The sequence below is a fragment of the Electrona antarctica genome (genome assembly GCF_951216825.1).
Source record: "Electrona antarctica genome assembly, chromosome: 8".
NCBI classification, from domain to species: Eukaryota; Metazoa; Chordata; class Actinopteri; order Myctophiformes; family Myctophidae; genus Electrona; species Electrona antarctica.
In genome coordinates, this window is record NC_136789.1 from 50,615,595 (window position 1) to 50,636,872 (window position 21,278).

Sequence of the window (21,278 nt, forward strand, 5' to 3'; positions counted from 1 at the left end):
AGTGGGCCTGGGGACCCCCAGGGGTGCTTGACCCTAGATGTGTGAGGACGATTCTACAAATGTCTTCTACATCCTGACAGTTTCCTGAAAAACCCCATGTTTCTATGTCAGTGGTGCTCAAACATTTTCATGTCAAGGAGCCCCAAGAATTATGTGTAATTGGCCGCCGACCCCCCCATCTCAAAATATGTTGTTCCACTTTAACCCTGTTAGTAGGCTACACATTGGCTATTTTTTTTCTCGCTCGGGGCGCTGTGGGTGCTTGCGGTGTGTTTCCTCCTCCGCGTCATCAGTGCCCATACCAGAGGCGGGGTTGGCGAAAGGGCCTTTCTGTGTGGAGTTTGTATGTTCTCCCCGTGTCCCCTAGGGTAGGTACCCTCACAAAAAACATGCAGTAATCCTGGTCTCTAAACTGCCTCCCCTGGCCAGCCGGGGCGCCTGATGGAGGGGAAAGGAACTGGTTGGAATAACATGCTCCTTTCCACGCGCTACGTCCGACCAGGGAAGCTCTCCCGTCAGGTGAAAAGGAGCAACTTGGACACTCAGGCATGAAGGAAGCATGAGTTCGGCCCTTTCCCAATTCCTTTTTTAACCCTACCCCTCAGCCCTTGCCCCTTCCCCTTGCCCCTACATAATGAGTGTCAAGGGGTAGGGAGATAAATCATCCCCCTAGGAATTGGAACGTCCCTAAATAAATATTGAACGTCCCTTGTAGATATGTGATATATTGATATACAACCTGTTCTCAGAAAATAGCTGATCTGCAAACTCACTATAGGCCAGTGGTTCCCAAACGTTTTCATGTCAAGGACCCCCAAATTGACACTAATTAGCCGGCAGACCCCCATTTGAAGAGATATGCCAGGGACCCCATATATTTTTACGGCTCTAGCAGTGTCAAGGACCGCCAGTGTGACATGCATTAGTCCATGGACCCCCATTTGATGGCATTTCTGTCTCTGGGACCCCCAATTTATATTGTAAAATCAATGTCTCTGAGATCGTACAAATGGACCCTTATGGGTCCATTTGGTTCCAAACTATAATTTAGCTGGGGACCCCCTGGAAGTCTCTCAAGGACCCCTGGGGGTCCCCATAACCCACTTTGGAAACCACTGCTATAAGCTGTAGATCGGCTATTTTGGGAGAAGAGATGGAACGTAAATATAACATGGCTGTGGTTATGATGAAATAAATATATTGTAATTTTGTCTCATCTTGGTAGCCCACCAGAATGTAATTCAGCTAGATATAGCTCATTCTGACACCTGCTCAACAGTTGTACCTGATTCATTGATTATTGTATTAACAGTTTGTATAGAATGGGTACAGTTATAGCCTATCATATGGGTTAGAAAAAGGAAAAACAATTTACAGTATAGAAAGAAGGGGCTGTGGTCACTGTGTTCATTGTTTTTAATATCATTAAGAACAGTCATTTTCTATCATGTCCTATGACGAAGTCGTGGTATACTACATATGATATGAATGACAATCTTTCAAATTCAACAACATTTAGGACAATGAAAATGCCATTGTGATTCATCTCCATCCAATGTACAGGCTGTACAGCAGCTTGCAGTCTGTTCCATAGCTGGTTTGCCTGCATGGGGAAAAAAACAACACCATTGCTAATTAGTTATGTAACTTTTGCAACTTGTGGGGATTAGCATAACATTGGTCATGATAAAACCATACCAGCTATCACTGCAGCGAGTAGCCAACGTTATGCAGCGACAGCGTTATGTAGGTACAGTAGGCTATTTCACGGCTTTTAAGAGCTCCAAAACTGCAGAATGTTGACATATCGGGGTCTGGGGGGTCGGACTGATGCCTGCTAATCCGAGTTGTTCCACCGGGGCACCGGCGGTAAATAAAAAAGAATAAAGCGCCGATGCCAAATTAATGGGTAACGTTGTATGAATGCAACGCCGTAGCATATCGTTAGTTCACGTGAGGTAACGTTAACCTTTGCTAGAGATTGCGATGTTTTTGGCGATGCAGATTGTTAATACATTCAAATAATATTGGTTATTATCATATTCTTCCATAATAAAGGACAAAAAAGACTTCTTACCTCGTCCGCCTTTCGCCCTCTGTGATGTCCCTCCGTTTTAAGTCTGGTCGCGAAGTCCCTTCGTTTGAAGGGGATCCTAACCCTAACCCTTGGCCCTAACCCTCGCTCCAAAGAGAATTGAGAAAACCCTTCCTCCTCACGTGAACGCGCATCAGCAAGGGGAAGGGCTAAGGGCCATGGAGAAGGGGGGAATTGAGAAAGGGCCAAAGTCCGTTGCTCTCCCCATGTCCCCCATATGGGGACTAGGTTGGCGGAGGGTGTGTAGAGCCCAGGATCACATTAGATAATTGACACGGGTGAAAAATGGGTTACAAAAATCGTGGGATAAAAATGATAAAGTAAAAAAAAAAGAGAACCACTCACTTAATTATTACACCATTATAGCATAATGGTAAAGGATATGCAAATGCAAGTTGAGGTCGCAGTGTACCTGAAAGTGTCGGAAACATTTCAGTTTGACTTTGTGTTTTGGACAAAATGAATGTGGTTAGCCATGGAGCGTTGACAGGGGGAAAAAACAAAACCTATGCGAGGTTTCTTTGCTTACGTTGTTAGTCCATGTCACTGATGTCAGTGACAAACACAGTGTCACATCATAGAGGCTCTCTCTTGTTGTTTTTTGGGTTACTTGTGTACTTTAAGGGTGTGTACTTGTAGGGCTCCATTTCCGTCTAAGCTGCACTATGTAACTTTCCTCTTTTACCCCAGATTTGAACCTGGTTTTCAGGGCGCAAGTACTGACATTTGTACCATTGAGCTAATAGAGCCTGCCTGCTTGCTCGGGGGATAAATTTAATCCTGACCATCAGGTCAGAATTAGTGTCAGATCCTGTGTCTATAGGTGAGACATGAAGGCCGACGAAGCGGGCCGCTTCGAGCGCCATGGGGGAGGGGGGCGCCAGATTGCTCAGGACCGGCCCTGGACATGACCTTTGACACCATCCAAATGTCTCAATAGAAGAACAGGGAGACAAAATACAACCACCCCAATTGTATGTTGAGTTATATTGTCGTTTCGAGGAAGCAATCTGATTGGTTGAAACAGCCTTCTAGCCGTGGTTCAAACGAGCACCACTCCACACCTAATCAAAACAAAGAATTCAGCTGCTCTGTTTTCCCAGAGCGCAGCAAAATAATAATAATATAGTGCCGGTTTTTCTGTATTTTCTGATAGTGATCATTGCAGTAGAGTGTTTGTTCAGACATAGGGGTGCTCTTTGGTAAACAGAAAAATACATTTCCAGGTCAGGAGACCAGTTATATCCAATATAGCACTCATATGATACAGGGCATACAGTACTGTGCTATAACTCATTCAGGACGGGAACCCCTTTATATATTTTATATTTTGGAGCCACTATATTACACTCACTCCAGAGGGGTGTATGTTACTGTCGTAGGAAAAAATAGCCGATCTACAAGCTCAAAACGCGTCACACTGCGACACGTTTCGAGCTTGTAGATCAGCTATTTTTTTTGCTAATATTTGAATTGAAATCCTGAATTATTATTTTTTGCTCTTTTTGAATTGGAATCCCGAAAAGTAACCTTTTTTATTTAATTTCAAATCTATTTAGATATAGTTATGTTAACTTGTTAGTAATGTTATATGAACTAAATAGGACATTAAAAAGACACGTTTTTAATACTGCTCATTAAGCTTCTCATTTAGACTTAAGTAATAAAAGCGGGTCATGTTTACATGTTTGGAATTGTAACAGCTGAAATCAATAATATATCAGTATTCCGATATTAACCCATTCTGGACGGGAACCCCTTTTGGTGTTTTAACTAAGCATTATGTTATACTTTAGCTATTGAAAAATAGCAGATCTACAAGCTCATGAGCTTGTAGGTCTGCTATTTTTGAAAAATCGTAAAAATGCGGCACAAATCTTTGAATATATATTCTTTCAGAGCGAACGTTTTTCTTATTTCGACGTCAGGCCGATTAACCTGTGGGCCACATTAAGTGAAGGTGGGGACCGCATGTGGCCCCCGGGCCGCCAGTTGCCCCATGTATGATCTACACTGCAGTGGTTCCCAAACTGTGGTGCGTGCCCCCCTTGTGGTGCGCAGGCGCCTTCTAGGGGGTGCGCCGCGTGCGCGACATGAAAAAGGCTAATGGTGGTTTTATTTTAAATATATAACATATGGGCTCCATCTTGTGCCACCCAATTATCCCTAAACTTATTTGCCTTTTTTTTTGCTATTTTGAATATCATTTTAAAATAGTTCAACTAGCCCCATCTACATCTACACGTTGTGAGCCTGTAGATCAGCTATTTGAACTATTTTAAAAGGTTTTTTTAAAATAGTAAAAAAATTGTAAATACGTTTAGGGATAAGGGTTAAAGGAGAATTCCATGCTAGAAGGCTTTCTTACCTTTATTTGTAGTCGTTACGTTCCCAACAAAGAGGTCCAGGTGTTATTTTGTGCAAAAGTGCATTATTGGCTATTTCCCCTATAACCATAAGCCCTCAATGGGGGTTGGGTTTTTGTGCTAATTCGGTTAGTTCCATCGAAATAAGTAGTAAAGTGTGCCGCTCGGGATACTATTTACATTATGAAGAGAGTAAAATATAGATTTTTGAGTGATGGAAATAAGCAAATTAGCATAACACCCCATAGCCCCATTCAATTCAATGCAATTCATTGAGGGCTTATGGTAGGGGAAATAGCCAATAATGCGCTTTTGCACAAAATAACACCTGGACCTCTTTGGTGGGGACGTAACGACTACAAATAAAGGTAAGAAAGCCTTCTAGCATGGAATTCTGGGGTGGCGCAAGATATATCCCATTATGCCAAGAATATAGCCTATATGCTGCATATATGCCATATTCAGGTTCATATATGTGCATATACAGTATGTGGATAAATAGGAAATGTATTTCTATATAGCTTATGCAATTTATATTTCCATGTGTGGGGTTAGCTACAGTAGGTCGAGAGGTAACAGGGGGTGCACGGCCAAAAAGGTTTGGGAACTAATTAGCCTCAGTCCTAAATGGGATAAAAAAAAAAGTGAGATTGGAAGTGATGAAACAAAAACAAACAAAAAAAGTACCACTAATAAAAGTCTGGGGTTCTCCCTTCTGTTTGTGTACAATAAATTGTTCTCCTGGCCTGAAAACGTGTTTTCTGTCTATTAAAGGACCACTTCACCACTTTTCAACCTATCTTCATATAATAGGTCCTCACTAATAATCATGATAAAATGGCACGATTTTTTCCCAAAAATGTTTAGATTTTCATTATCGTGAGAACGATGGCTTCCATTTTCGCATTGCGACTTTTCAGGACTAGAAAGCCTGCAGTTTTTATTAGCTTGTATTCCCCATCGATGATGTCACTGGAAGACGGTTTCTAAACTGCCCACAGCCCTCCTATGAGACACAGACCGAGTAGAAAAAGTTTTTTTCATGATTATTAGTGAGGACCTATTATATGAAGATAGGTTGAAAAGTGGTGAAGTGGTCCTTTAAAGAGCTGGAGAGACCCCTGTTACCTGAACAAACACTCTACAGAAGTGGTTTTCAACCATTTTCATATATAAGGCCCATTATTTATTCGGGAATTTGAGCCACTATACGGACCACCATTTGATGAGCCTCTCAGACCAGAAACTAAAGAATATGTGGTTGTCGTTGAATAACATTGTGTCCACTTTCCATGCGGCCTATATTGATGTTGATATACCATTAGGAGATACTACCAACAGGCAAGCGTTGGATCAAAATAACAATTCTCAATTTCTACATGATGACGTCTTGTAAATTAAGTAATGCAGATGTTCAACAATAATGTAATGTAAAATGAAACCAAATGGACCCTTATAGTTCAAGATCTATATAAGGGTCTATTTAGTTACCAATTAGCTCATTTAGCGTTATGGGGACCACCTGGAACCTCCTCCCTCCTCAAGGACCGCTGGTTGAAAACCACTATACTATCACAATGTAGAGAAAAAACTCTCTTCCTCCTGCTTTTGTAATGTCCCCTGTGTACCGTATAACCGTTGTAAATAATGACTCAACTTCCTCTTGTGTGTTGTTGTAGGCACGACAGTATGACGGGCAGCGACATCACCGTGACCGCCGTCCTGACGGTGGTGTCTGTGCTCTCGTTCAGCGCGCTCACATTTCTGTGTCTGCGATGCAGAAAGAAAAGCAGTAAGTTTGAAGCAAGAAAAACAAACGGAAAAGTGTGTGGGGAGGGGGGGGGGGGTGTTTCGGGGACCGCCAAGGGGTCCTGCACGCATGCATGCGCACACACACACACGCATAATGGGCGTTCCACTTCATGTGGATAAGGACATTTTTTTATCCCATTTTGGGGGCGGGAACCCTTTTTGGTGTTTTAAGCATTATGTTATAATTTAGCTATTTAAAAATAGCAGACCTACAAGCTCGTAGCGCGGCACTCTGTGCCGCGCTACGAGCTTGTAGGTCTGCTATTTTTGAAAAATCGTGAAAATGTGGCGCAAATCCCGACAGAAAACTATCAGGATTTAATCTGGCCTAAATGGGTTATTTTAAAGACCCTTTTAAATGTATAGAATAATAGCTTCATGCAAAATTGCACATTTATACCCAGGTCCACTTTTTTTGTTTTTTGTTTTGTTTGTTCCAAACAGCACGGTTTTTAACCCATTTATGAGGCCGTTTCTAGAAACGCCTTGTAAATCATTTTAATCCATTGTTTGGGCAGGAACCCCTTTTGGTGTTTTAAGCATTATGTTATGCTTTAGCTATTGAAAAATAGCAGATCTACAAGCTCGCCGTGCGGCACCGAGTGCCGCGCTATGAGCTATGTAGATCTGCTATTTTTTTCAAAAGCTATAACATAATGCTTAAAACACCAAAAGGGGTTCCCGTCCTGAGTTAACCTCTGGCCTGGTTTGTTGAGGTGAAATGTTTTCCACTTGACTGAATGTGTAACCGTGTGATATCATTAGGTCATCATGCTGTGAGTGTGTACAGTTGGGTGCCACCGATATTGTCCCTTATCATTTGACCCATTTAGGCCTGACCTCAACATTTAAAAAAAATCCTTCTAAATCCTCCAGTTTTCTGAAATAAATATTTTCACGATTTTTAAAAAATAGCAGACCTACAAGCTCGTAGCGCGCCACTCGGTGGCGCGCTATGAGCTTGTAGATCGGCTATTTTTCAATAGCTAAATTATAACATAATGTTTAAAACACCAAAAGGGGTTCCCGCCCAAAATGGGTTAACTGTCCTTTTGCGCAGATCACGCAAACCTCAGCAAAAAGAAAAGGACAATATCGACGGCCTCCAACTGTACCTCTCTGACTGAATGTGTAACATCATGCAGTGCCATGCACACATAGACATCAAAGGGGGCTTCAGCCCCAGCTGCCCTTATACCCGTCTGTAAAACAACTGCCCTCTCCGGACCACGAATGCAGCATTTACTACATGGTGAAAGAAATGCAAATGCAACTCCTTTCCATCATGCCATGCCGGAAAGGCAGCCATTCAGGAGAATTGCTTTTTTTTTTTCCTTCAAAGTCTCCTGAACTTGAACACAGCATTTTTTTTTGCATTGCACAAATTTGTTTAGAATTTAAATCCATGTCGTTACACACCGCATCTGCACTATAGCTAAAGAGTGCTGGGTTGCGCCCGTTGCGACGCGTTGTGAGCGTGTAGATCTGCTATTTTCGCTATATATACTTTTGTCCAAAGGTTTCCCTCTCTTACGGGATTTCAGCACCTGTCCTCATGCTGTGTATACCTCTCCTCTCCTCTCCTCTCCTCTCCTCTCCTCTCCTCTCCTCTCCTCTCCTCTCCTCTCCTCTCCTCTCCTCTCCTCTCCTCTCCTCTCCTCCTACAGAGATCATACATGAAGAGAACCGCCTGTATGACCAGCAGACATTGTGAGTATAGATATTTCATTCAGCCTGCTGAGCCAGTTGGTGGAACGTATATAACGACAAGTACAAATTCTCAAGTCCTGCGTTAAAACCCATTTAGTGCCGCGCACCGAGTGCCGCGCTACGAGCTTGTAGGTCTGCTATTTTTGAAAAATCATGAAAATGTGGCGCGAATCTTTGAATATATATATTATTTTAGAGTGAACGTTGTCCCTGGAACAATATTATTGTCAGATGGGGGTCGGCGGCCAATTACATATATTTTTGGGGGTCCTTGACATGAAAAAGTTTGAGAACGACTGACATAGAAACATGAGGAAACATTTGTAGAATCGTCCTCAGGTCTAAATGGGTTAAATAATGCAGAATAAATAGTTGGGACCCACTGCTGTAGAGTGTAGAGGTGCATTGTGCTGGTTGTGGTATACAGTAGGACCACAATGGAAACAAGTCCCTATAGGACTTATTTGTGTTATCCGTTTAGCCTTAATCCATTTAGACCTGAGGACGATTCTACAAATTTCTTCTAAATCCTGACAGTTTTCAGAAAAACCCTATGTTTCTATATGTCAGTGGTGCTCAAACATTTATATCAGTGGTTCTCAAACTATTTCATGTCAAGGACCCCTAGAATTATATGTAATTGGCCACCGACCCCCATCTGAAAATATGTTGTTCCAGGGACCCCCCCCCCCCCCCCCAGAAGCAAAGATTTAAAGAGTTAAAAATGTTCACTCTGAAAGAATATATATTCAAAGATTTGCGCTACATCCCGTTTTTTCAAAAATAGCAGACCTACGAGCTTGTAGATCTGCTATTTTTCAATAGCTAAAGCATAACATAATGCTTAAAACACCAAAAGGGGTTCCCGCCCAGAATGGGTTAATCTTGTGCATGTTTACATTTCTGACTAAAGTATTCAATCAATCAAAAGTTAACATATAGCCTATACCTATCTCCTTATTTTAAGTGAGAAATGTACAAATATCGTTTCCACTTCACCACTTTTCAACCTATCTTCATATAATAGGTCCTCACTAATAATCATGATAAAATGGCACCATCTTTTTCCACTCAGTTTAGTCTGTGTCTCATAGCAGGGCTGTGGGCAGTTCAGAAACCCGTGTCCACCAGTGACATCATCGTTAGGCAACATTTATTTTACTAAAATGTTTAGATTTGTATTATCGTGAGAACGATGGCTTCCATTTTCGCATTGCAACTTTTCAGGACTAGAAAGCCTGCAGTTTCTATTAGCTTGGATTCCCCATCGATGATGTCACTGGTGGACGGGTTTCTGAACTGCCCACAGCCCTCCTATGAGACACAGACTGATTAGAAAAAAATGGTGCCATTTTATCATGATTATTAGTGAGGACCTAGTATATCAAGATAGGTTGAAAAGTGGTGAAGTGGTCCTTTAAACATATTTGCCCGTAAATGCTATACTTGCCACTCCTACTTCAATTCCTTCAAACTCATCATTAGTATACAGTGTAAGGGATTCACTTTTGTTCTATTAGAATTAGATTAGATTTATGATGATCATATTACGTGTATTTTTCAACTGACTTGAAGCACTATATGTTGACAGCCAACGCGAGGGGAGCAGGTTCGCTGTGATGCGCTCAAAAACAGGTAAACGTACACAATTATCATTATTTAATAAAACATAATTATGCAATTACAGATTATGTTGATTTGATCGTGTTCAATATAGAAATAGAAAGGTGAGGAAGCAAGATCAATACTAGGGATGCTCCGATCAGGTTTTTTGTTACGACCCGGCCTAGGGGTCACCAGGTGTAACACAAAAGTGGTCTCCCTCCTACCTAGTTCCCAAATATAACCAGCCAACACCAGTTGAAAAGCCAAAGTACAGTGGTTTATTGCATAAGTTACAGTGAAATCAAATACATGGGATAAATTACCTCAGGGTGGGCACCTGTACAGAACATTACAACACTAAAATAAAGCCTATGCTTTCCTACACAAAACAAACACAGGTATCTTACCTAACATCAACTAAAGAAACACATTAACAAGGAAACCAAAGGAAAGAACACCCACCCCTACATTACCGGGAGTAAACCATGTTGACAGTGAAACGTCCTAAAATACTGGTAATGGCTAGCTAAAAGCACTCAAACACCAGGCTGGTGTTGTTGGGAGACTGGCATGGAGGAAGACCCCTGAAGGTCTGATGGTAGGCAGCTTTATACTCCAGACAGGAAGCCAGGAGCCAATCACCTGTGAGGTTCCACCACTCAGCCAGTCACACTCAGCAACCACTCATTCACCATTCACACAAGCTGGTAATCACTCAGTCACTCACTCAGTTAGTCACACCCACACACACACCAAGAGGGAAGAAACCTACACATATGACCCATGGTCATATAACACCTCCCCCCTTAAGATCAAACATTTCTTCTAAAAAATATACATCAATAAATGTTTGATTTCACATTATCACAAAGCAAACAAAATGTAGACATTTCTCCACAATGGACTTAGTGTGAATATGCTCGAACACTTCACAAAAACATCAAAAATTAAACTAATTCAATTTAGTACGTCAGGATATATTTAAAATACCCCTTCCCATGTGTGAATTATTCTAATCAGGCACACTGAACACCATGTTAAGAGCATATACCCACACATACTGTACCACCAATGAGAAAAACAAACAAACAACCATTTCCATTTCCCTCTGGCCTGTATACCTGCACCCTTTCCTCCACACCTCAGCAACTAGTACTTGGAAGCAAATTAAGAGGAGGGAAAAAGAACCCAGGAAGTACATGGCCCAAGACAAAGAAAATGTTAACCCTCTCACACATGAATTAAGATTTGACGAGAAGTCACAAACCAATTCATTTTTATTACAAACACACAAAACATGTGATATTCTCTTCCTTCCTCCTAACGTCTCTATCGAGACCTCACTCAAAGTAACCCCTTCCTCCTATCGTCTCTATCGAGACCTCACTCAAAGTAACCCCTTCCTCCTATCGTCTCTATCGAGACCTCACTCAAAGTAACCCCTTCCTCCTATCGTCTCTATCGAGACCTCACTCAAAGTAACCCCTTCCTCCTATCGTCTCTATCGAGACCTCACTCAAAGTAACCCCTTCCTCCTATCGTCTCTATCGAGACCTCTTCCTATCTCCACTGAGATTCCCTCTCTCCTAGTGTCTCCACTGAGACCTCTTTCCCTGCTCCTATTCCTCACCCGAATAGCTAAAGCATTGAATCACAAAATGTCTCTATTCATCACCCGAATAGCTAAAACATTTAATCACAAAACAGTTTAAAACACCCTATATCGAAAGCACATTTTGTTGTGTGGTAAATGCCTTGCCAACTAACAACGAAAACCCAAACTACATTCAACTTTTGGTACATAACATAAGGTTATAAAATAACCTGTCACACTTTCAGAGCTAGTTTGAATTACACACCAACGGACCAAGAACGAGGTATAAAACCCCACTTTGTTTAACTAACCTCTACGGTTGTATGCACAACCACTAAATGTACCTGAGTCCAACATAGGACAACTTGAAAAAAAAACCCAAAAAACGCTACGAGATTTGACTGCTGCCGTGGGTGCCAGCCTCCGGAGTTTGCACACACCACAACACGGCCAAATAACATTTCCCTGCATTTCTTATCCACCCTCGTCCGTATAAGGTTATGGATTACAGAAATACGAACGATCGCAGCACCACTGCATCATATCAAAATTAGTGCGCTACCAGCACAACTGAACGGAGGGCAAAAGCAGCTATATGACTCGACTTTCTGCACCATTATTTAGTATCACAAGCTCCTCACGGGTTAAGCCAATCTTCCCATGGCAGCAACACATTCAACATAAACGTTGAAAAGCAGAATCCACTCTCACCCTCTCTGCAGCAAACGGGACCAAGGCAATCTCTGGGTGGTGGCCTTAGAGCAGGAGCATCGCGCTCCGGACCGGCATTTCTCTCCCATGGCTGGGTCATCTCATCAGGCCGGGGAGCAGGCGTCGCAGCCGGCGCCCTATCTGGACTCACCCCCCAAAGGGTTATCCCTAGTTCCCCAGAACCCCCCCAGCCTTTTTTTGGCAGGCCAGCACTCCTGGCGGCACCCAGGGAAGAATCTTCAGCCTCCGCTTCATCCTCCCCCCCTATCCAACCAGTTGCACTGACCGTCCGTCTCTCAGATGCCCCACTCAGAAAACCACATCGAATTAACAGCTCCGCCACCAACCTGGTCTATTTCGCCTCCCAGCAGCCCCCCCACAGAGATTCTAAGAAATTTGGCAATCTAACAGCTTTTAGTTTGTCCAAAACACCTATAGTAAACTAACCAAATTTAAGGTGCAAAAAATACGAGCAACATACCTACCACTGCCACTCCAGCCGATCAGACAGGACCGAAAAAAAAGAAAAACATCATGTTACTTTCTTTTTAACGAATGCAGCTTAACCAAACATCACCAAAAAAAAATCACCATATTGCAGTATGGGCTCAGTTTTAGCACCAACCAAACAAGAGACCAAACTTAACACAGTACAAGCTAAACTATTTTGAAAGAAAAAAAAAAAAACTTTTGGTACAGAAAAAAAGAAATCCCAATATTAACGGGGTCACTTTTAACGACCAAAAGAACGGACGAGCCCCCAATTATGTTACGACCCGGCCTAGGGGTCACCAGGTGTAACACAAAAGTGGTCTCCCTCCTACCTAGTTCCCAAATATAACCAGCCAACACCAGTTGAAAAGCCAAAGTACAGTGGTTTATTGCATAAGTTACAGTGAAATCAAATACATGGGATAAATTACCTCAGGGTGGGCACCTGTACAGAACATTACAACACTAAAATAAAGCCTATGCTTTCCTACACAAAACAAACACAGGTATCTTACCTAACATCAACTAAAGAAACACATTAACAAGGAAACCAAAGGAAAGAACACCCACCCCTACATTACCGGGAGTAAACCATGTTGACAGTGAAACGTCCTAAAATACTGGTAATGGCTAGCTAAAAGCACTCAAACACCAGGCTGGTGTTGTTGGGAGACTGGCATGGAGGAAGACCCCTGAAGGTCTGATGGTAGGCAGCTTTATACTCCAGACAGGAAGCCAGGAGCCAATCACCTGTGAGGTTCCACCACTCAGCCAGTCACACTCAGCAACCACTCATTCACCATTCACACAAGCTGGTAATCACTCAGTCACTCACTCAGTTAGTCACACCCACACACACACCAAGAGGGAAGAAACCTACACATATGACCCATGGTCATATAACACCGATCCCGATCACCGATTGTTTTTTCTCACGATCGGTCCAATACCGATACCGATCTTGGCAAATTTGAATATTTCCAAAATTATTATTGTGTCAAAACCCACGTCGAAACTGTTCCTGTGTGTGTGGGGGGATCGAGGAAGGGGAGAATGTTTAGCCCTGTCACAAAGATGAAAAATGATATTATACTATCTGATTGACATTGTGGTTCCCAAAGTGGTCCTTCAGGGAGTTCCACTGGTAACTGTAAAAGATCGGTTTTCCAGATTGCCGATCACAGATATAAGGGTAAATTCTCTGTTCTGTCGTTCCAGTCACCAAGCCCAATCAGATTACAAGACAGCTACCCACAGCCCCGGGGTGAGTACAGTGTAATAATACTATAGCAGCCTGTCTATACTGTAGCCTATACTGTACAAGTAAGACGCGCGAACGCGGGAGGCGAACGCAGCTCGTAAATTGCAAAAACAACAATTAGAATAAATTACGTAATTTTGTAAGGTTTTTTTTAAGTTCTCTTTTTTTGTGTTTAAGTTTTTTTCTTAAGTTAAGTTTTTTTTAAGTTTTTCTTTCCTTTTAAAGTTTTTCCTTTTTAAGTTTTTTTTTAAGTTAAGTTTTTTTTAAGTTAAGTTTTTTTTAAAGTTTTTCTTTCCTTTTAAAGTTTTTCCTTTTTAAGTTTTTTTTTTAAGTTAAGTTTTTTTTAAGTTTTTCTTTCCTTTTAAAGTTTTTCCTTTTTAAGTTTTTTTTTAAGTTAAGTTTTTTTTTAAGTTAAGTTTTTTTTAAGTTTTCCTTTTTAAGTTTTTTTTTAAGTTAAGTTTTTTTTAAGTTAAGTTTTTTTTAAGTTTTTCTTTCCTTTTAAAGTTTTTCGTTTTTAAGTTTTTTTTTTAAGTTAAGTTTTTTTTAAGTTAAGTTTTTTGTGTGTGTGCGTTTTTCCTTTAAGTTTTTTTTTTAAGTTAAGTTTTTTTTTAAGTTAAGTTTTGTGTGTGTGTGCGTTTTTCCTTTTAAGTTTTTTTTTTAAGTTAATTTTTTTTTTAAGTTAAGTTTTTTGTGTGTGCGTGCGTGCGTGCGTGCGTGCGTGCGTGCGTGCGTGCGTGCGTGCGTGCGTGCGTGCGTGCGTGCGTGCGTGCGTGCGTGCGTGCGTGTGTGTGTGTGTGTGCATGTGTGTGTGTGTGTGTGTGTGTTTTTGTGTGTGATACAGCTGCGCCCTCTGGTGGTGGGCGGGTGGTGTTACAGCGTGACACACACACAGACACACACACACACACACAGACGTGATCTGCTGGGTCTCATAGTAAATGCTCACTGCGTTCGCAATAATACTGACAGCCTCTAACTTTTTAACACGGGAAAGACTGAGGTGCTGGTCTTTGATTCATGCCCCAAGCTATCCCACCGCTTGACCGTCTTTGGCCCACTCTCAGTGCCAATACCTGTGCTCTTTGACAAATTTGAATTTGAATAGCAGATTATTAGTGCCGTGGTCAAAGCTTTTTCCAACTAAGGCTGCGGGCCAAGATCAAGGCCTATATCTACCTCCCTCTGACCTAGAGAGAGTTGTCCATCAGTGGCGTGCACAGATAGACACTAGGGGGTGCTAGAGCACCCCCTGCCCTTTTGGCAATGTGCCCTTTTGAAAAAAAAAACAAAAAAAAAAACACTTTTTTTTCTTTTTTTTTTTTGATTTTTCAAAAATAGCAGACCTACAAGCTCGTAGCGCGCCACTCGGTGGCGCGCTATGAGCTTGTAGATCTGCTATTTTTCAATAGCTAAAGCATAACATAATGCTAACACCAAAAGGGGTTCCCGCCCAAAATAGATTAAGGCAACCGGCCGGTTCCACGCGCTGCACAAGGTGCCCTTTTTTAACTTGAGCACCTGCCCCTCTAAATGTCTGTGCACGCCACTGTTGTCCATGCCTTCATTTCCTCGCGGCTTGACTACTTTAATGCTCTGTGTCTATAGGAATCGATCTATCTGCTATCAGGCACCTACAACTCGTCCAAAATGCTGCTGCTGCTCGATATGTTCCAGCCTTTATTGATAGAATTACAGTAGGTAGACAGAAAACGGGGAGAGAGACACACAGTAAAGGTCGTCGGGATCGGGACTCGAACCCGCGACACGCTGTCATGCTGGTTTACCAGCCAAGGTGCCTGGACCGCTCGCTAAGCGCTGCACCTGTCAGAGGGTATAGCGTTGGGCGGGAGGTGTAGGACGAAGGCCCTGCGTCCTCCCGGTGGGGGCTCCTCACTGGCAGGCGAGTCAGTGGGATACACCTCCCGGTGGGGGCTCCTCACTGGCAGGCGAGTCAGTGGGATACACCTCCCGGTGGGGGCTCCTCACTGGCAGGCGAGTCAGTGGGATACACCTCCCGGTGGGGGCTCCTCACTGGCAGGCGAGTCAGTGGGATACACCTCCCGGTGGGGGCTCCTCACTGGCAGGTGCAGTCAGTAGGATACGACAGCAGTGACCATAGATATATATAAAGTCTAGATGGCTTAAGGCGGAGTTTCTGATGTCATACTTCGGGGCTACAGTACAGTATGTTCAATGGCAGCTAAAACAAAAATAACTCATAACTCGCTCAAATCTTGACGGATTTACAAACGGGTTGGTTTATTACAAACGTTGTCAACGTGGCTATGATTCAGGACGCTTATCTACTTAATTTTGTTTTTTTATATGAACGTCGTATAAAAGCATATAAGTATGCGGACGTCTCTGACGTTTATAACAAACCAAACCGTTTGAAAATCGGTTGAAAATTTAGCAAGTTGTGGTTATTTAAGAGTACATGCCCCATAGACACAATGTTATGTGGCCCCGAGGTAAGATGGCCGCCACGTAGCAACGTCGCTCTCCATTGGCCAGAGCGCGGGTGAGCCATCTAGCTTTCTTATATATATCTATGGCAGTGACGACACACAAGTATGTGTGGGGAGGATGGCATTACATTGGGGGGAGGGGGAAAGGGTGTAAAAATGCATGTGTCTTTGTGGTGCGAATTTGTTTAGATCTAACAGACCTTAAAAGAAAATCTCGTCATGGCAAAACTCTGAATTTAAACAATCACAACAACCTTGCAGGGACGCTCCAGCGGTGGAACCTGTGCAGAACTCACCAGGTGAGCCCAGTTATGCCTAATTTCAGTGGCGTGCACAGATAGACACTAGGGGGTGCTAGAGCACCCCCTGCCCTTTTGGCAATGTGCCCTTTTGAAAAAAGAAAAAAAAAAAAACTTTCAAGTTCATAGCGCGCCACTCGGTGGCGCGCTATGAGCTTGTAGATCTGCTATTTTTCAATAGCTAAAGCATAACATAATGCTAACACCAAAAGGGGTTCCCGCCCAAAATGGATTAAGGCAACCGGCCGGTTCCACGCGCTGCACAAGGTGCCCTTTTTTAACTTGAGCACCTGCCCCTCTAAATGTCTGTGCACGCCACTGCCTAATTTACTCATGCTACACTTTATGCTCCTGAAATCGGCAGACCCTCAAGCTCACCGATGCGTCTCGATGATGTGTCTCCGTTGTACAACAGAGGATAAACGAGACTTTAGTTTGTCGTACGTTTTCAGCCGCACACAAAACATGTCACTAGTCAGCTCAACATGACAGCCCAGTTAAAGATGGAGTGCCGTGATTTTTGTACTTTTTCTGTTTTGCATGTGTCTATGGAGTTAACATTACTCTAATAGACCCCCAGGTGTGGTTTTCAAATATGTCTTCCCTGTGTATTTTTGGTCTCTTCCTGAAAGCTGAAAGCCTTTGAATCAAAAAGCCCAATCAAAATAATTTTAGTGACATCATAACCCTAACCCCTCCCCATTATCATACAACAACCAGGCATAGCCTACTTAATAAACTGGTAGGTGTGGCCACAACATAAAAACATAATTTTAACACTTTTAAAAAAAAATCTTCCTCCTATAGTATAATCGTAGTACCTGATGATCATGTTTTAGGAGGGGGACAAAATCACGGCACACTTTAATTAAGATAATGACATGTTTCATTTAAATTATAGAGATGAAGATAATTGCATGTCTTTATGAAAATCATCAATCGTCAATGTCGATTACAGTCATCATAATGATGTATTTAAAAATGCCAATGTACATGTAATTTAAGTAAATATTCTTCATGTTGATTACAGTCACACATAACGAGGAGGAGCAGCCTAATTATGCGAATGTCTCACGTCGTGGTAAGTACGACCTCTGTAGTTATTACCGTATTCGTTGCTGTCGGGAGGAAACCTCATAACTCAATTTTTGAGGTTTTAGATATTTTTTTTTGGCAAAAATCTGTGGTATTGAACACCCTTTACGTCTGTGTGTTGTTTCTAAAATATTGAACCAATGGAAAGTAGTAAAAAGTGCTTTGGACAAAACCTCTTAACTCCATTGGACCCTCAAAATTTCGGCTAAAGCAACTAACTCCACCACCTCTCCCCCTCTCATGGAAGTAATTGACAATATATAAAGTTACAACACCAACTTTGATGATGCTGTATTGCTTTGTTTAAAAAAAATATGTGGTTTTCTTAATTTCCTGAAAAATGTATATTTTTAATTTCCTGAAGAATGAACATTTTGGAGTTATGAGGTTTCCTCCCGACAGCAGAGATATGCATGTTGTACGGGGAAGAGTACCCATGGTCTAAAACTCTCTTTTTGTCTGATTTTTGTATCATTGTAGCTCAGAGAGGAAGTACTATGGAGGCGATGTATGTGTAAGTATAAAAAACACATCTTGTGTCATTCGGTTTGCACACCGAAAGGCTTGGAAATCGGAAATCGTCACATTATCTATTACATTTATTTTTGCAAATAAATATATGTTAATGACGTTAAGAAGATTTAGAACACTTTACTGGGGGTCTTTATTTGTGTATCATGTGGTTTTAGATATTTTAGCAGTGAGCCCAGTGTCTCTGATGTCATGGACACTGGGCTCACTTACTTCCCGAACTACATGTTGTCGGCTGAGCTCACACGGTTAATGCAGTGATTTTTGTTGTGAGTGTCATGGCCGCCCCCAATGCATTTCCAATGGAGGTCACATGGTCTGTTGTATGGCTTTCAGCTGTGTTTCGACTGCGCCCCTCCCCCTCACACAACACAATGTTGTGTCAAACCATGTGACTCCCATTGGAAATGCATTGGGGCGGCCATGACACTACCCAACGAGCATAGAGCATTGCATTAACCGTGTGAGCTCAGACATGGTTTGACACAACATTGTGTTGTGTGAGGGGGAGGGGCGCAGTCGAAACACAGCTGAAAGCCATACAACAGACCATGTGACCTCCATTGGAAATGCATTGGGGGCGGCCATGACACTCACAACAAAAATCACTGCATTAACCGTGTGAGCTCAGCCTAAGGCTGAGCTCACACCTTTCATGCAATTCTCGTGCTCGTTGGATGCTTGTTGTGTTGTGTCATGGCCGCCCAATGTATTTCCAATGGAGGTCACATGGTTTGACACAACATTGTGTTGTGTGAGGGGGAGGGGTGTTTCGACTGCGCCCCTCCCCCTCACACAACACAATGTTGTGTCAAACCATTGGAAATACATTGGGCGGCCATGATACTACACAGTATTGCATTTCCAATGAAGGACACATGGTTTGACACAACATAGGGGGAGGGGTCTGTTGTATGGCTTTCAGCTGTGTTTCGACTGCGCCCCTCCCCCTCACACAACACAATGTTGTGTCAAACCATGTGACCTCCATTGGAAATGCATTGGGCGGCCATGACACAACACAGCATTGATCCAACGAGCACAGAGAATTGCATTAAAGGTGTGAGTGCACCCATAGGCCTCACTCAGACCTTTACTGCATTGCTGTATGCTTGTTGGATGAATGTTGTGTAGTGTCATGGCCGCCCCAATGCATTTCCAATGGGAGTCACATGGTTTGACACAACATTTGTGTTGTATGAGGGGGAGGGGCGCAGTCGAAACACAGCCGAAAGCCATACAACAGCTTGTAGTCCAAAATGTGGACTACAAACCATGTGACTCCCATTGGAAATGCTTTGGGGCGGCCATGACACTACACAACATTCATCCAACAAGCATACAGCAATGCAGTAAAGGTCTGAGTGAGGCCTAGGGCTGAGCTCACACCTTTCATGCAATTCTCTGTGCTCGTTGGGTGTTGTGTCATGGCCGTGTTGTGTGAGGGGGAGGGGCGCAGTCGTGCGCCCCTCCCCCTCACACAACACAATGTTGTTGCATTGGGCCGCTGGGCGGCCATGACACAACACCCAACGAGCACAGAGAATTGCATGAACCGTGTGAGTGCACCCTAAGGCTGAGCTCACACCTTTCATGCAATTCTCTGTGCTCGTTGGGTGTTGTGTCATGGCCGCCCAGCGGCCCAATGCATTTCCAATGGAGGTCACATGGTTTGACCCAACATTGTGTTGTGTGAGGGGGAGGGGTGCAGTCGTCCGCCCAGCGGCCCAAATGCATTGGGCCGCTGGGCGGCCATGACACAACACCCAACGAGCACAGAGAATTGCATGAAAGGTGTGAGCTCAGCCTAAGGCTGAGCTCACACCTTTCATGCAATTCTGTGCTCGTTGGATGCTCGTTGGATGCTCGTTGGGTAGTGTCATGGCCGTCCCTCCCTAGATGCATCCATTTCCCACAAGGTTTTGCGGGAAGTGGGCGGTGCGCTAGAGCGGAATGCGGAAAACAACAGACCCACGTTTATCTGCGTGTAGTTTTTGGTGACCAATACGGCGATATGTGGAGTTGTACACTGTCATAATAAAACGGATGGCTTTTTACATACAGAATGGGGCACTGGCTTGCTAAATGAATCAAACTTTCTTCGAAAGACGTCATCCTCTTCTGAACAAGCCAACACACAGAATCAGTGCCTTTAAATCTGGTACTGATTGTTGAAATGACTGGAGACAGCCTCATTTCATCATCATCAGAACCTTCATTTAAGCATGGAGTACAATTTAGGGGCAGGCCCTCATTTTCAATGTAGCCGAAATACAAAATAACTATAATAGATAGATGAGAATTAATTAAAACAGTTACATTGTTGAACAAAAGTGCTAGAAATCACGGACTGAGATGGCTTATTTGAGGTCTCCAAGTTGCGCACGGGTGACGAGGCAAAACGGATATTTTCGTCCTCCGTTTTAGAAAAAATCCCTGGCCGACAGAGATATCTATGTCCACACCCAAACGCAGAAACGCATTGAACACAGGATAAAATCACTGCAGTAGCAGGTTTCAATTGTAGGCTATATTATACTTGCTTTTATATTTACACTTATGAGGTGCCAATCATATTTTTTAATGAAGGAATAAGTACCGCATTTTAAAAGCCACCTAAATTGTGAGTGGAAGTGGAACATGTTTCTTTCATTGTCTGTCAGCATGTCACACTATGTGCGTAAATCTCCAAATCCCGACTCTCGACTTTTCTCAATTTAAAAATGATAGACACTTTACCATTGCTCTGGCGACTTGGCAAGTCCTGCACATAAATTAATAGCAGAGTCAGACCTATAGAAGTAACAAGTTGTGAGCTTGTAGAGTGGCTATATTTTCGAGCTGTATAATAAATGTCACGTTATAATGTGTAGGCTGGCTAATACAAGTTCACGCGCGCACATTGTCAGCATGTAGGCACAGTGACATGCATTCAATGGTGCGCCCTTAATTACCTAAACATGAGAGAGATGTGCCATATACGCACGATGCGATTCCGTTCACACCTCTCTCTCTCTCTGCACCCTCTCTCTCTCTCTCCTCGCATGACCATGACCATGAAATGGAGAGCAAAATACAGCACGATATAGTTTCACATGCGGCTATGCACACACCACGCATAGACTTGTTGGTGTAGGCTACTGCGCAATGGCATTTGGCCTTGGTCCTTATTGGTAGGTTAATATCCACAGTTTATCCGTAGCGGTCCGCAATGAACCTATTGTTCAAGCTTCGCACTC

The 21,278-nt window shown here is 42.9% G+C and overlaps 1 protein-coding gene across 2 annotated transcripts in view; it reads left to right on the forward strand.

Annotated features, from left to right (window-relative positions):
- Nucleotides 1-21,278, forward strand: part of LOC306927558 (uncharacterized protein) — a 56,300-nt gene that overhangs the window by 25,641 nt on the left and 9,381 nt on the right. For both annotated transcript variants that reach the window (XM_079507338.1, XM_079507339.1), the window contains exons 2-8: nucleotides 6,141-6,253; nucleotides 7,941-7,983; nucleotides 9,575-9,618; nucleotides 13,604-13,649; nucleotides 16,376-16,413; nucleotides 17,444-17,494; nucleotides 17,989-18,022. In XM_079507338.1, the coding sequence (XP_079363464.1) occupies nucleotides 6,141-6,253; nucleotides 7,941-7,983; nucleotides 9,575-9,618; nucleotides 13,604-13,649; nucleotides 16,376-16,413; nucleotides 17,444-17,494; nucleotides 17,989-18,022 (369 nt within the window). The remainder of the gene's footprint in view (nucleotides 1-6,140; nucleotides 6,254-7,940; nucleotides 7,984-9,574; nucleotides 9,619-13,603; nucleotides 13,650-16,375; nucleotides 16,414-17,443; nucleotides 17,495-17,988; nucleotides 18,023-21,278) is intronic.